The following is a 17,041-nucleotide window of genomic DNA, read 5'->3' as shown; positions in this document are numbered from 1 at the left end:
CGCGCACCTCATCTGGGCTCCCGCCCCGTGCCTTCCGCGCCGCGGTGGGGTGGGGGGGCGCGCTGTGCTGCGGCCCCGCGACCAGGGGGCGGGGTCGGACGGCGCGCTGGGAAAGGCGGGCCAGCGGGCGCCCAGGTGCGTTCTTCCTCAAGGGCCGGGCGGCGGAGACGGCAGCATCCGAGCAGCCGGAGGAGGAGGCAGACGAGAAGATGCCACTGTCGCTGCCACCTCAGGGCGACCACGGGGAGTCCAGTCCGTCCAGGACCCCCAAGAAGCACGCCTCTTTCCATATCTGGCGCTCCAAGAAGAAACAGCAGCCTCCGCGGTCTGACTGCGGGGTGTTCATTCCGCACCCGCCCCCGGCGCCCCTCGGCGAGGCCAGGTAAGCCCCTCGCCGAGCTCCCCCCTCCCCCCAACAGTCTCACCTCCTCCTGCCCCCTTTCTACTCCTGCTGCGCTGACCCTGGAGTCCTCTCCACCGTCAGCCCACTCGACCCCTCTCGGAGAAGCGGAAAGGCCCAGGGTCGTTTCCCCCGGCAGGAGCGTAACGGGCTCCAGGGGGGGAAATGTGGTGGCCGCTGCGAGTGACCGGGTTCCTCGCGGCTTCTGGCTCAGACCAAGCTCAGCGAGAGGAACTTGTGCCCACCCATGTGGCCTTTATTTTGACTGGCAAAGACTTTACACCAGAGTCTATACTATCAACTTGCTAACGAGAGCATGTGGGTTGTGAAGGGTTATTACCGTAACGAACGATGATCGGAACTCCACCTGGGGATTCTCTTAAGACTTGATAGTGGTGCCTTAATTGTGGAGATTCCCACTCTTGCAGTTGTTATATCTCCATTGTCCTCACAGGATCCGAATGGAGGAAGAAGTGGGAGGAAGGTTACCCCCATTTTATGCGAGGAGAATCTGAGACCAAAGGGTGAAGGGCTTGTCCCCATTGGAATCAGTGGCAGAACCAGGCAGCGCCTAGTTATTCAAAGTGTAACTGCCATTGTGCTTTTAAATTCTTTACCATGATTTGTGATTTTATCCTTTATGCATAATTATTCAGTTATACTATCTGAACTGATGCATTCGTTGAACAGTAATCAACTGGATGTAACAGTATATTTATGGGGTACAGGTGTGTGAAATATTTTTAATGAAGGACAGTTGGCAATATCCAGTATATCCTTCTGTATGTGTTTTTAAAACACACCTTTATGAACAATGAGAATAATGTTGTGCAAGATTTGCATTGTAGAAATATTTTTCCTTTGTTTCTAAAGTAAGTCTTAATTTGCAACATATTTTCATTCATTTAGCAAATATTTTATTAACTAAGTGCTGGGATATCAAAAACAATGGGAGTGGTCTCTGTCATCAAAGACTTTTTAGTGTCTTGAGGAGCCCAGAAAGTAAACAGTGGGATAAGTGCTATGATAGATGTTAGCATAGAGGAGGAGATCTAGGGAGGCTTCCTGGAGGAGGATGACTGAAGCGCTTTAGTCAGACAGAAAAGGGGAGGAGCAACAAGTTCCAGGCAGAGGTGCATTATGAGCATCACCAACACTTGGAAGAACATGGAACTTTCTGAGAAGTACTTCCTGAACAGGTGGTTCAGGGCAGTCTGAGTATGTGTGAGGGCATAGGGAGAAGCGTGCTAAGAGAGAAGGTATTTTATTTTTTCTCATATTTATTATTCCCAGTAGTAATTGGTTGTAATAGAACATTTTTTTATCCACATAAAGACTTACTGTGCTTAACTACTAATTGAAATTTCTAACAAAATATATTACATAATAATGGTGTATCCAACATAAAAGTATTTTTCCTATTACCTCAGTAAATATTTTAAAAACTTCCATAGTGGTGGTTCTTATCTGACTTAGTCGCATCATTTCGTATCTATCAAATGAGATAATACACAGCTGTAAACAATTTATTCAAACGCAAATACTTTTTAGATTAAAACTTAAAATAGGAGTCTTTGTTTCTCTCCTCGAGCTTCATGTATTTTAGTTCAGTCTTGAAGCATTCCATTCTTTCCTTCAGAACTATGATGAACTTTGTACTAACAAATGTCCTGAGAACTAAACTTACTGGTCTGTCTTTGGGATGTTTTTCTAGTTATATCATGTTTATAAATATTTTGTTTACTTCTGAGAGATTGTACCTGTTTCTAGTAAAGAGAGCAGCTAAAGCACACTTAGGTTTCTGGCCCACCTTTGGCCAATGTGGCTCTCTTGAGCCATCTGCCCTGTACGTTCATTTCTGTCCAGGGTTTGGAGGTGGTGGACCTCAGCTGGAATGTGCAACACTCACTTTGGCCTTTGTTTCTACATAAAGATGGGACAGTCAGGTGGCCACACTTATCTGCTGGGCATACACGATTAATATTGTGGGCTTTTAGAGCAAATGAAAGTGAATTTATGTCCTGGATGCGTGACCTTGCGCAAGTTACTTCACCTTTCTGAGTCTCAGTTTCTTCATATGGAAAATGGAGAAAAGAGTAATACTAATTTTGTAAGGCTCTCGTGAATATCACATGATAATTCATGTTATTAAATGTAAAACTCTTATCACACTTCTGGACACAAAGTAGAAACTCAGTAAATGTAAAACCATCACCACCACCACCACCACCACCACCATCGTCATTATTATAAATGCAAAGGTCTAATGGGAGAAATGGAAAAAACAGGGTTGGGGAGGGGGAAAATGCTTCTCTTCCTAAAAGAGCTTTTACCACTCCAATGATGGTTCAAAGTTTATTGATGTCAGATTTCTGTATTCTGCAAATATTTGTGACTTTCAGCGTAATGTTCTAAAACTCAGTGACCATTGCTTGCTTTCTTTACATAAAATAATTTGAACATGGCTGCCTCTCTTCCTAACATTCACCCTTAGAGGTTTTTTTCAGCTTGGTTTTGGTAAACATGTTAATATGCTATTTTCCATAGAAATAGAGCCGTCGCCCTTCTGGGTCAGCCTCATCTCCTGTCTCGTCCATTCTTCTCTTGCCATCAGAGGGACCACGCTGGTGTGTGGAGAGGGCATGGCGAGCTGTGGCCAGACTTTCCTTAGCAGCCATTAGTGGCACCATCATTTATTAGGTTTTGAATTATACTTCATATTAAAAAAAATGTTTATTTATGTATTTATTTTTGGCTGCGTTGGGTCTTTGTTGCTGTGCGCGGGCTTCCTTTAGTTGCGACGAGCGGGGCTACTCTTCGTTGCAGTGTGCGGGCTTCTCATTGTGGTGGCTTCTCTTGTTGTGGAGCACGGGCTCTAGGTGTGTGGGCTTCAGTAGTTGTGGCTTGTGGGCTCAGTGCAGGCTCAGTAGTTGTGGCACACGGGCTTAGTTGCTCCGCGGCATGTGGGATCTTCCCGGACCAGGGCTCAAACCTGTGTCCCCTGCATTGGCAGGTGGATTCTTAACCACTGAGCCAGCAGGGAAGCCATTGAATTATACTTCATTTTGTAAACAGTTTATTCAGAGTGTGGATTCTCTATCTGGGTTTAAATCCCTGTTCTACTTACTGTGACACTGAGCTGTGTCATCCTGGGCAAGTTATTATCCTTTTTGTGCTTCAGTTTCCTCATCCATAAAAGGGACATAATAAGCATTGTTATAAAAATAAGTAAGTTAATGCATGTCAAGTGCTCAGAAAAGTGACTGGAACATTGTGAGTGCTCAATAAATGGGAACTGTTTCTCCTTTTTCTTACTAGTATCTTGCCTATACTTTCTTTTTTTTTTATAAATTTATTTTATTTATCTTTGGCTGTGTTGAGTCTTTGTTGCTGCGCACGGGCTTTCTCTAGTTGCAGTGAGTGGGGGCTACTCTTCGTTGCAGTGTGTGGGCTTCTCATTGCGGTGGCTTCTCTTGTTGTGGAGCACAGGCTTTAGGCGTGCAAGCTTCAGTAGTTGTGGCACACGGGCCCAGTAGTTGTGGCTCGTGGGCTCTAGAGTGCAGGCTCAGTAGTTGTGGCACACGAGCTTAGTTGCTCAGTGGCATGTGGAATCTTCCTGGACCAGGGCTCGAACCCGTGTCCCCTGCATTGGCAGGCATATTCTTAACCACTGTGCCACCAGGGAAGCCCTATACTTTCTTTTGAGTAGTAATTTCATGTGTTTATTTTCTGCTAGAAAATAGTACTTCCTTTTTATTCTCCCTAATCGAGACATCCAGTGTTATTTTGATTAGAAATGGGCTCTTCGCTAAGGTCAGTACAGTGAATTAAAAATGATCACCCTCGAACTGAACTGAGCTCCAAACCTAGAAGCAAGCGTTAATGCTCTCTGCAGGGAAGCCAAACTCAGGTGATGGGTGGGCTCCATTATCCTCTGAAAATCAGCAGACCTGGTTTCATTTGGAGGAAAAAATGCAGCCAGCGCCAGAGAGCAGAGCATTCTCATTTCAGGGTACATGGGTTCAAGTTTTGGGACTGTCAGCAGTCCCTTAGTTTTTCTGTCCTGGCATGGACCTTTTCCTTCTTTAAAGGGAAAACAACTTACTCCCTGTTTATATCACTAGAGTGTTGTGAGGATAAACTACTGTTTCATTCCATGAGAAAAAGAACAATAAAATGTTATTTGAAAGCATTCTGGAACTGTAGAGTGTTAGTCTTCGTGACTTAATTGATTCTAGTTTTCAGTCTTTTGTGGCTGGTTTAGTGTTTAGAACTCTAAACAGGTTTAATTATTTTCTAATATAAAGGACATAGCTAGATAAGCCTAGGTTTGTTTTACCTAATATTGCATCTAAACTGATTAATACATACTGGGTTATTTCTGTTATTTAGCTTATGCCAAAGGCAAGAGTTTGAAATTTTAAGTTTATGTCGTTTCACCAGTGATAAAGCAGGAATTTAAATTTTAGCCGTCACTTACTAGCGGTGAGCTCCTGGGGAAGTTTCTTTACTGCTCTAACTTCAGTTTCATGATCTGCGACCTACCTCTTAGCATTGTTTTGGAGACTTCTAAATATATATTTACAATGACTAACACAGTACCTGGAAGATAACAGAGGCTCAATAAATAGCTCTGAGAGCACGCTGCAGTGAAAAAGGCATAGACTGTGGTGTTGGACAGACTCAGTTTCAAATTTGTCTCTGCTATTTGGATAAGTTTTGCTAAGCCTCAGCTTTCTCTGTAAAATGGAGACAATAGCACTTCACTTCTGGGGCTCTCTGACGGTTAAATACTATCTATGTAAAACACCTGGCCCAGGGCCCAACCCGGAGCAGGTGCTGGGCAGATGAAAGGTGGTGGGAGTGGGAGTGATTGTGGCAGTGATGTTGTAATTGTCGTTGTCTGCATAGTAATGGTGGTAGCATTCGTAAATCCCTTTGTACTTTGTAAGTGGAGTCAAACAACTCCAGAAGTCCAGGAGAAGTTGTAACCAGGTCTGTCAAGACTTGAAGTACCTTTGGGTATCTGGAAGTACCTTTGTAGTTGTAAAAGTGCGGGCCTTTGTGCATTCAATGACTTAAAAGTCTTAATACATCTGATTTAAGAAGCCAAAGATAAACTTTATACTTGAAGTTAGAGGCATTTCTCCTGAAGTGATTTTTTTTTGTTTTGTTTTGTTTTTTTAGATTTTTAAAAAATGTGGACCATTATTTTTTTTAAGTCTTTATTGAATTTGTTACAATATTGCTTCTGTTTTTATGTTTTGGTTTTTTGGTCACAAGGCATGTGGGATTTTAGTTCCCCAACCAGGGGTCAAACCCACACCCACTGCATTGGAAGGCAAAGTTTTAACCACTGGACCGCCAGGGAAATCCCTCTTCTGAAGTGATTTTGGAGTCTAAGTTTAGTATAGGACAATTCTTTGCCACTTATCTCTGTCATTATATTACTTTATCCACTCTATTTCTACACTTTTAGTCATAATATTCTTAGTCCGTAACCAAGTGATGTGAACACTTTTGGAGACCTTTAGTTCTTCTGGGCTTAGGTTTATTTCTTTTTTCTTCTGTAGCTTTCAATTATAAATTTTATTTTTAAGGATGAGACAGCGAATCACTGCTTTACTATTCATGCATGATTAGAGCCATGTAGCAAAGATATTCAATATTGAAATTTATTTTCTAACTGCTAATATTCATTCAAAATGCCCATCTTACTATGAACATTAAAAACACTTATCTGTCTTAACTTTTAGTTCACCTAAGGTGTTGGCTGTGTTTAGGAATGTCCATGCAGAAAAAAGTGATTTAGTTATTTTAAAAAATTGTGTCTGGTGAGATTATTTGAATCTTGAACTGTATGCTTTTCTGTTTACCTTGAAAAAGTTATCAAATGATTGTTTAATCTCCCTTTCATGTTTTAGCTACTGTATAGAAGATCTAGAGAGCCTGTTCATGAAAAGCAATGCAATCTGACCTACAGAATCATTTTTCTAGGATTAATGATACATTATTCTATGGCAGCAAATTCCTTTCTATATCTTATTGAAATGATTCTCAATCAAAATTTAAAGAGAAGTTTCTTATGTCCAACAAACACTTACTGAGCACTTATTCTGTATCAGGCACTGGGAAAAAGAACAATGAAATTAGAGATGACCTCTGCTCCTAAGATACTTGTAGTCTAGTGGAGGAGGGGCATGTGGATGAATAAAGTAGCATATCATGCATTAAGTGCAGAAATAGAAGATTTAATCAAATGCATTGAGGTCAGAAGGATTACCTTGAAGGAGCAGAAAATTTTTTCTCTCCTGAAGAAGTTTTACTCATACTGAATAATTAATGAGAATTTTTATTCTCTCATATAGAGATCATCAGAGGCTCTAAATCTTCTTCAGATTATGATCATCTTAAACTATATCCAATACTGGACATAAAGAAAAATCATGGAAACTTTTATTTTCTCAGTGACATTTAAAACAAAGAGAATCATGTATTCAGGATTATGCATAAATAATTTTCTATTTAAAATATCTAGGGCCTTAGATTATCTCAGCTATTCTATCACATTTTGGCACCTAGGAATAAAGATTGGGCTTCAGTTGTGACATATTGATTTGAAAACCTTCGCTGAAATTATAGGTAGACATGACATTAATACTCTAAAATTACAGGCTGAAAATGAGTGGTTCTTGACATTTTTTAGATAGATTTACAGATCCAAAGAGGATTGTTATTTAGGGTACACAGCTAACTTGGTGTCTACTCAACCTCCGTCAGAATGATTCTGGAGTCTCTTTCAGGAAGAGTCCAGCATTGCCTGTGTTCTAAAAGCAAGATGTTCTTCCTTAAGAGCAACCTATCTTTATTTTCATATCAAATTTCCTGGCGTATCCAACAGGTGTCTTATCATATATTCACTTTTGAAAAATGAATTCTGGACTTTTACCCAAGAGAGGATTGAAATGTGAATTCAATATCTTGTCCCAAAGTGAGTTTTCAAGATAAGGTATGTATAAATATCTGACACTTGTGGGGATTTTGGCAAGAAAGGCCAGTCAATTGTTTATAAGTCTCATTAGCTCACTTATTGCTCCCTTAAAACACAGCTGCACTGGGCCAATGCAAATGCCTCATCAAAATACCTCTGTGGGTTCAGGTTTATGAGACGCCTTCATGCTAGAAAATGAGCCCTTGCTTAGTGCTGTCTTTACAGCACTGTGTGTCTCCTGGATTGGCCTATTGAATGGGAGTGAAGCAATGACAGAGAAACTTCATAACAAGGGATCATTTTGACAAACTACCAGGAGACCCCGAGACACACAAGTGAGGCAGAGAATCCTAAGTCCGTTTGTGGTGTCCCAGTTTCTCTCATCTACAAGTTATAGACAAGACGAGGACAGGTTGAACCTGTAGCTAACACAGAAAAATGCAACACAGAATTAACAGGTGCCTTTCGTTTTTTTAACTTCCCCTGTATGGAAGTTAAATGAGTAAAAGTAAGTTACTGTTAAGCTTGGCAAAATATTGGTTTGCAGTTTGGTTCTCTAGTTGGATAGTTTTTTATCTTGAAGTTGGGGTCAAGAGGCAAAATAACATGTGCTATGAATAAGACAAGAAAATACAGGAGGCATTTGATTTATAATAACTTTAGACCATGTCTGTGAAAACATTGTTTTCCATCAAGATTTCGTTGAGGGCTTCCCTGGTGGCGCAGTGGTTGAGAATCTGCCTGCTAATGCAGGGGACACGGGTTCAAGCCCTGGTCTGGGAAGATCCCACATGCCGCGGAGCGGCTGGGCCCGTGAGCCACAATTACTGAGCCTGCGTGTCTGGAGTCTGTGCTCTGCAACAGGAGAGGCCACGATAGTGAGAGGCCCGCGCACCGTGATGAAGAGTGGCCCCCGCTTGCCACAACTAGAGAAAGCCCTAGCACAGAAACGAAGACCCAACATAGCAATCAATCAATCAATCAATCAATTAATCAATAAAAAATAAATCTTTAAAAAAAAAAAAGATTTCGTTGAAAGGTGCAGTTTATTTAACATACACTGTGTCTGTCAGACACTGTTCTAAGTACTTTACAACTATTAACTCACTACAGTTAATTCATAACATCCCTGAGAGGTAGGTAATATTATCAATATTATTCCTATTTTGAGGAAGAATGAGGCACAGAGGGGCATGGTAATTTGACCGTCAGGGAGTTCATTATGGTTGGGGCTAGGGTTCTCCAGCTGGTGGTCTTGAGTCCTGCAGTTAATCACTGCAAATTGAAAGCACTGTGGTTAATGCTACCTTCTTTGTATTCCCCCAGTGAGTGTATTTAGGCTGTAGATTTCACCTGCAGGAATTATAATATACATAGGAAAACAAGTTAAATTTTGGCACTAAACAATTTCTGTATTAATTAGTGAAGAGAAAAACTATTTAAATATATTAAAATACAATGTGTTAAATTCTTGGAAGAAAAAACAATTTTAAAGCAGAAATTCTAAAGTGTATGTTATATCCAAAAGTCTCCGTGTCTAGATCCTTAGTCTGGGGCTTCTGCCCAAGCTTCGTCAGGAAACAGCATGACCTGGAAGGGGACCTGGTTGGTACACCCTTCTTCTTCCCCCACAGTCTTGGCCCAGGCAGTAGAATGCAAAGTCAGATATAAGTGGCTAGCTAGATGGCCCTCAGAATTTACAGTTGCTGCTCAGGCTAAGTGGGGTGTCAGAATTTCTCAAGGAGTAACTCTCACTTAGGTCTCTAGAGGTCCTGCTGCTTGAATCCTTTGGTTTTACTTAATTTATCATTGAGGGTTCCCTGTTAACGAATACAAGTTTCACCTTATGTTGGCCTTACACTTCAAGGATTATAAACTACTGCTGGTATTTTATCCCTCATGAGGCTCGTAATGGCTCTGTGCAGTAAGCCCAGACCCTCATTTTATAGATGAGGAAATTGAAGTTCAAAGAATGCAATGCAAATGGGGAAGTGCAACTAAAACCATGTTTTCTGGTTTCTGCTCAGCTGTTCTTTTGGATTCTCTTGGGTTATAGACTGTACTGCTCCATTCCTGGCCTCTACACAACTCTGGCAGGAGCCCAACTGACTCATCTAACTTCCTGATGACTCTTCTCTGGGAAATCTTTGCCTAGATTCATAAACCAACAACTATGAGACTGTCTGATCCCCAGATAGAGTTATTCGTTATTCAGCTCAAATATGCACTATAGTCTGGTTACTGACATACTGAATACTTTCAGAGTTCCTGCTGTAATTAGTACTTCACCTACTACCTAAAAAACAAAAAACAAACAAAAAAACCCAAAACCCAAACAAACAAAACATACACACAAAATATCTTTTTTTTTTTTTTTTTTTTTTTTTTTTTTTTTTCCACACACACACAGTGTATTTTATTTTTACAAGAGATAAATAGACTGACACCAAGCATTGTACATGGATGACCACAACAAAAGCAACAATGATTGCAATTACCAAACATGAAACACACTTATACTATGTCATAATATTGACATTCAGTCCAGTAATCCTCCACTGTAACAGCTCCTTTACTTTGCAGTGAAAATTGATTTGTATATTCTTTTCCTCTGAGTCCTTGTGGGATTTTTTTTTTTTTAATTCAGACAGAAAGTCACAAAAATTATACTCATCCTCATCAGTTCACTCAGTCCCATGTAATTAATTTCTTTTTTTCATCTTGATCTTTTGTTAGCACTTTTATGAGTTCATCAGTTTTTCATTAGAGTTCTGAAAATGCTTATTCATTCAGTTCAGCAGTACAGTCAGTTACCAGAAACCTGTACTTGTCAGAGTCTTTTCCATGAATTTCTTGAAGATGAAACCCTTTTATAGGAACATATTTGCAAAATCATCAGAGTACACCCAGAACTGTCTGTAAATGACAAAAGACTTAAAAATGACCATGGTTAAAGATTTGATGAAAGTTCATAATAACGCAGTTGACAAGAAAATTAGTTATTTCTGAGATATACATTTTAAAGTAATAACTAGGATTATTACTTATAACATTATACCAGAACATATAAGATTTTTAGACGTTTCCTGTAATGTCTGAAACATTTATATTAACATATTTCCATACATATTTCCATACAAATACAAATATAAGATTTTTAGAAATTTCATGTAATGTCTGAAACATTTATATTAACATATTTCCATACATATTTCCATACAAATACAAATATAAGATTTTTAGAAATTTCATGTAATGTCTGAAACATTTATATTAACATATTTCCATACATATTTCCATACAACTACAAATATAAGATTTTTAGAAATTTCATGTAATGTCTGAAACATTTATATTAACATATTTCCATACATATTTCCATACAAATACAAATATAAGATTTTTAGAAATTTCATGTAATGTCTGAAACATTTATATTAACATATTTCCATACATATTTCCATACAAATACAAATATAAGATTTTTAGAAATTTCATGTAATGTCTGAAACATTTATATTAACATATTTCCATACATATTTCCATACACATATAAGATTTTTAGAAATTTCATGTAATGTCTGAAACATTTATATTAACATATTTCCATAAAAATAACCCAATGAAAGTTTAGTATTAGTTGTTTTGTTTGTTTTTTTATACTGCAGGTTCTTATTAGGCATCAGTTTTATACACATCAGTGTATACATGTCAATCCCAATCGCCCAAATCAGCACACCACCATCCCCACCTCATCGCAGTTTTCCCCCCTTGGTGTCCATATGTCCATTCTCTACATCTGTGTCTCAACTTCTGCCCTGCAAACTGGCTCATCTGTACCATTTTTCTAGGTTCCACATACATGCATTAATATACGATATTTGTTTTTCTCTTTCTGACTTACTTCACTCTGTATGACAGTCTCTAGATCCATCCACTTCTCAACAAATGACGCAATTTCGTTCCTTTTTATGGCTGAGTAATATTCCATTGTATATATGTACCACAACTTCTTTATCCATTCCTCTGTCGATGGGCATTTAGGTTGCTTCCATGACCTGGCTATTGTAAATAGTGCTGCAACGAACATTCGGGTGCACGTGTCTTTTTGAATTACGGTTTTCTCTGGGTATATGCCCAGTAGTGGGATTGCTGGGTCATATGGTAATTCTATTTTTAGTTTTTTAAGGAACCTCCATATTGTTCTCCATAGTGGCTGTATCAATTTACATTCCCACCAACAGTGCAAGAGGGTTCCCTTTTCTCCACACCCTCTCCAGCATTTGTTGTTTGTAGATTTTCTGATGATGCCCATTCTAACAGGAGTGAGGTGATACCTCATTGTAGTTTTGATTTGCATTTCTCTAATAATTAGTGATGTTGAGCATCTTTTCATGTGCTTCGTGGCTGTCTGTATGTCTTCTTTGGAGAAATGTCTATTTAGGTCTTCTGCCCATTTTTGGATTGGGGTGTTTGTTTCTTTGATATTGAGCTGAATGAGCTGTTTATATATTTTGGAGATTAATCCTTTGTCCGTTGATTCATTTGCAAATATTTTCTCCCATTCTGAGGGTTGTCTTTTCGTCTTGTTTATGGTTTCCTTTGCTGTGCAAAAGCTTTGAAGTTTCATTAGGTCCCACTTGTTTATTTTTGTTTTTATTTCCATTACTCTAGGAGGTGGATCGAAAAAGATCTTGCTGTGATTTATGTCAAAGAGTGTTCTTCCTATGTTTTCCTCTAAGAGTTTTATAGTGGCCAGTCTTATATTTAGGTCTCTAATCCATTTTGAGTTTATTTTTGTGTATGGTGTTAGGGAGTATTCTAATTTCATTCTTTTACATGTGGCTGTCCAGTTTTCCCAGCACCACTTATTGAAGAGACTGTCTTTTCTCCATTGTATATCTTTGCCTCCTTTGTCATAGATTAGTTGACCATAGGTGCGTGGGTTAATCTCTGGGCTTTCTATCTTGTTCCATTGATCTATGTTTCTGTTTTTGTGCCAGTACCATATTGTCTTGATTACTGTAGCTTTGTAGTATAGTCTGAAGTCAGGGAGTCTGATTCCTCCAGCTCCATTTTTTTGCCTCAAGACTGCTTTGGCTATTCGGGGTCTTTTGTGTCTCCATACAAATTTTAAGATGATTTGTTCTAGCTCCGTAAAAAATGCCATTGGTAATTTGATAGGGATTGCATTGAATCTGTAGATTGCTTTGGGTAGTATACTCATTTTCACAATGTTGATTCTTCCAATCCAAGAACATGGTATATCTCTCCATCTGTTGGTATCATCTTTAATTTCTTTCATCAGTGTCTTATAGTTTTCTGCATACAGGTCTTTTGTCTCCCTAGGTAGGTTTATTCCTAGGTATTTTATTCTTTTTGTTGCAATGGTAAATGGGAGTGTTTCCATAATTTCTCTTTCAGATTTTTCATCATTAGTGTATAGGAACGCAAGAGATTTCTGTGCATTAATTTTGTAACCTGCAACTTTACCATATTCATTAATCAGCTCTAGCAGTTTTCTGGTGGCAGTTTTAGGATTCTCTATGTATAGTATCATGTCATCCGCAAACAGTGACAGTTTTACTTCTTCTTTTCCAATTTGTATTCCTTTTATTTCTTTTTCTTCTCTGATTGCCGTGGCTAGGACTTCCAGAACTATGTTGAATAATAGTGGTGAAAGTGGACATCCTTGTCTCGTTCCTGATCTTAGAGGAAATGCTTTCAGTTTTTCACCATTGAGAATGATGTTTGCTGTGGGTTTGTCATATATGGCCTTTATTATGTTGAGGTAGGTTCCCTCTATGCCCACTTTCTGGAGAGTTTTTATCAGAAATGGGTGTTGAATTTTGTCAAAAGCTTTTTCTGCATCTATTGAGATGATCATATGGTTTTTCTTCTTCAATTTGTTAATATGGTGTATCACATTGATTGATTTGCGTATATTGAAGAATCCTTGCATCCCTGGGATAAATCCCACTTGATCGTGGTGTATGATCCTTTTAATGTGTTGTTGGATTCTGTTTGCTAGTATTTTGTTGAGGATTTTTGCATCTATATTCATCAGTGATATTGGTCTGTAATTTTCTTTTTTTGTAGTGTCTTTGTCTGGTTTTGGTATCAGGGTGATGGTGGCCTCATAGAATGAGTTTGGGAGAGTTCCTTCCTCTGCAATTTTTTGGAAGAGTTTGAGAAGGATGGGTGTTAGCTCTTCTCTAAATGTTTGATAGAATTCACCTGTGAAGCCATCTGGTCCTGGACTTTTGTTTGTTGGAAGATTTTTAATCACAGTTTCAATTTCATTACTTGTGATTGGTCTGTTGATATTTTCTGTTTCTTCCTGATTCAGTCTTGGAAGGTTATACCTTTCTAAGAATTTGTCCATTTCTTCCAGGTTGTCCAATTTATTGGCATAAAGTTGCTTGTAGTAGTCTCTTAGGATGTTTTGTATTTCTGCGGTGTCTGTTGTAACTTCTCCTTTTTCATTTCTGATTTTATTGATTTGAGTCCTCTCCCTCTTTTTCTTGATGAGTCTGGCTAATGGCTTATCAATTTTGTTTATCTTCTCAAAGAACCAACTTTTAGTTTTATTGATCTTTGCTATTGTTTTCTTTGTTTCTATTTCATTTATTTCTGCTCTGATCTTTATGATTTCTTTCCTTCTGCTAACTTTGGGTTTTGTTTGTTCTTCTTTCTCTAGTTTCTTTAGGTGTAATGTTAGATTGTTTACTTGAGATTTTTCTTGTTTCTTTAGGTAGGCTTGTATAGCTATAAACTTCCCTCTTAGAACCGCTTTTGCTGCATCCCATAGGTTTTGGGTCGTCGTGTTTTCATTGTCATTTGTCTCTAGGTATTTTTTTATTTCCTGTTTGATTTCTTCAGTGATCTCTTGGTTATTTAATAACGTATTGTTTAGCCTCCATGTGTTTGTCTTTTTTACGTTTTTTTCCCTGTAATTCATTTCTAATCTCATAGCGTTGTGGTCAGAAAAGATGCTTGATATGATTTCAATTTTCTTAAATTTACTGAGGCTTGATTTGTGACCCAAGATGTGATCTATCCTGGAGAATGTTCCGTGCGCACTTGAGAAGAACGTGTAATCTGCCGTTTTTGGATGGAATGTCCTATATATATCAATTAAATCAATCTGGTCTATTGTGTCATTTAAAGCTTCTGTTTCCTTATTTATTTTCATTTTGGATGATCTGTCCATTGGTGTAAGTGAGGTGTTAAAGTCCCCCACTATTATTGTGTTACTGTCGATTTCCTCTTTTATAGCTGTTAGCAGTTGCCTTATGTATTGAGGTGCTCCTATGTTGGGTGCATATATATTTATAATTGTTATGTCTTCTTCTTGGATTGATCCCTGGATCATTATGTAGTGTCCTTCCTTGTCTCTTGTAACATTCTTTATTTTAAAGTCTATTTTATCTGATATGAGTATAGCTACTCCAGCTTTCTTTTGATTTCCATTTGCATGGAATATCTTTTTCCATCCCCTCACTTTCAGTCTGTATGTGTCCCTAGGTCTGAGGTGGGTCTCTTGTAGACAGCATATATATGGGTCTTGTTTTTGTATCCATTCAGCCAGTCTATGTCTTTTGGTTGGGGCATTTAATCCATTCACGTTTAAGGTAATTATCGATATGTATGTTCCTATGACCATTTTCTTAATTGTCTTGGGTTTGTTTTTGTAGGTCCTTTTCTTCTCTTGTGTTTCCCACTTAGAGAAGTTCCTTTAGCATTTGTTGTAGAGCTGGTTTGGTGGTGCTGAATTCTCTTAGCTTTTGCTTGTCTGTAAAGCTTTTGATTTCTCCATCAAATCTAAATGAGATCCTTGCTGGGTAGAGTAATCTTGGTTGTAGGTTCTTCCCTTTCATCACTTTAAGTATTTCATGCCACTCCCTTCTGGCTTGCAGAGTTTCTGCTGAGAAATCAGCTGTTAACCTTATGGGAGTTCCCTTGTATGTTATTTGTCGTTTTTCCCTTGCTGCTTTCAGTAATTTTTCTTTGTCTTTAATTTTTGCCACTTTGATTACTATGTGTCTCGGCGTGTTTCTCCTTGGGTTTATTCTGTATGGGACTCTCTGCGCTTCCTGGACTTGGGTGGCTATTTCCTTTCCCATGTTAGGGAAGTTTTCGACTATAATCTCTTCAAATATTTTCTCTGGTCCTTTCTCTCTCTCTTCTCCTTCTGGGACCCCTATAATGCGAATGTTGTTGCGTTTAATGTTGTCCCAGAGGTCTCTTATGCTGTCTTCATTTCTTTTCATTCTTTTTTCTTTAGTCTGTTCTGCAGCAGTGAATTCCACCATTCTGTCTTCCAGGTCACTTATCCGTTCTTCTGCCTCAGTTATTCTGCTATTGATTCCTTCTAGTGTAGTTTTCATTTCAGTTATTGTATTGGTCATCTCTGTTTGTTTGTTCTTTAATTCTTCTAGGTCTTTGTTAATCATTTCTTGCATCTTCTCAATCTTTGCCTCCATTCTTATTCCGAGGTCCTGGATCATCTTCACTATCATTATTCTGAATTCTTTTTCTGGAAGGTTGCCTATCTCCACTTCATTTAGTTGTTTTTCTGGGGTTTTTTCTTGTTCCTTCATCTGGTACATAGCCCTCTGCCTTTTCATCTTCTCTGTCTTTCTGTAACTGTGGTTTTTGGTCCACAGGCTGCAGGATTGTAGTTTTTCTTGCTTCTGTTGTCTGCCCTCTGGTGGTTGAGGCTATCTAAGAGGCTTGATGGGAGGCTCTGGTGGTGGGTAGAGCTGACTGTTGCTGTGGCGGTCAGAGCTCAGTAAAACCTTAATCCACTTGACTGTTGATGGGTGGGGCTGGGTTCCCTCCCTGTTGCTGTGGCGATCAGAGCCCAGTAAAACCTTAATCCACTTGACTGTTGATGGGTGGGGCTGGGTTCCCTCCCTGTTGGTTGTTTTGCCTGAGGCAACCCAACACTGGAGCCTACCCGTGCTCTTTGGTGGGGTTAATGGCAGACTCTGGGAGGGCTCACGCCAAGGAGAACTTCCCAGGACCTCTGCTGCCAGTGTCCTTATCCCCACAGTGAAACAGAGCCACCACTCGCCTCTGCAGGAGACCCCCCAACACCAGCAAGTACGTCTGGTTCAGTCTCCCCCAGGGTCACTGCTCCTTCCCCTGGGTCCCGATGCACACATTACTTTGTGTGTGCCCTCCAAGAGTGGGGTCTCTGTTTCCCCCAGTCCTGTCACAGTCCTGCAATCAATTCCCACTAGACTTCAAAGTCTGATTCTCTAGGAATTCCTCCTCCCTTTGCCGGACCCCCAGGTTGGGAAGCCTGACGTGGGGCTCAGAACCTTCACTCCAGTGGGTGGACTTCTGTGGTATAAGTGTTCGCCAGTCTGTGAGTCACCCACCCAGCAGTTATGGGATTTGATTTTACTCTGATTGCGCCCCTCCTACCGTCTCACTGTGGCTTCTCCTCTGTCCTTGGACGTGGGGTGTCCTCCTTGGTGAAGTCCAGGGTCTTCCTGTCAATGATTGTCCAGCAGCCAGTTGTGATTCTGGTGCTCTCGCAAGAGGGAGTGAGAGCACGTCCTTCTACTCCGCCATCTTGGTTAATCTCCCCACACAAAATATCTTAATTCATGTTTTCAAAAAATGTTTAAAGTTTGTAC

General features: G+C 39.5%; 1 protein-coding gene across 2 annotated transcripts in view; it reads left to right on the top strand.

The window, feature by feature from the left end:
* CRYBG1 (crystallin beta-gamma domain containing 1) overlaps window positions 1-17,041 on the top strand; it is a 232,880-nt gene that overhangs the window by 15,791 nt on the left and 200,048 nt on the right. Inside the window, exon 1 of one of the 2 annotated variants that reach the window (XM_057527737.1) lies at window positions 126-382. The exons of the other annotated variant lie outside the window; for it this stretch is intronic. Coding sequence (XP_057383720.1) covers window positions 210-382 — 173 coding nt within the window. The 5' untranslated portion in view covers window positions 126-209. Of the gene's footprint in view, window positions 1-125; window positions 383-17,041 lie in introns of those variants that run through there. 2 annotated transcript variants of the gene reach the window in all.

This window comes from Balaenoptera acutorostrata, chromosome 14, assembly GCF_949987535.1.
Source record: "Balaenoptera acutorostrata chromosome 14, mBalAcu1.1, whole genome shotgun sequence".
In the NCBI taxonomy this organism is placed as follows: domain Eukaryota; kingdom Metazoa; phylum Chordata; class Mammalia; order Artiodactyla; family Balaenopteridae; genus Balaenoptera; species Balaenoptera acutorostrata.
Note: the sequence above shows the minus strand (reverse complement) of the source record. Positions and strands in the feature narration are given on the sequence as shown.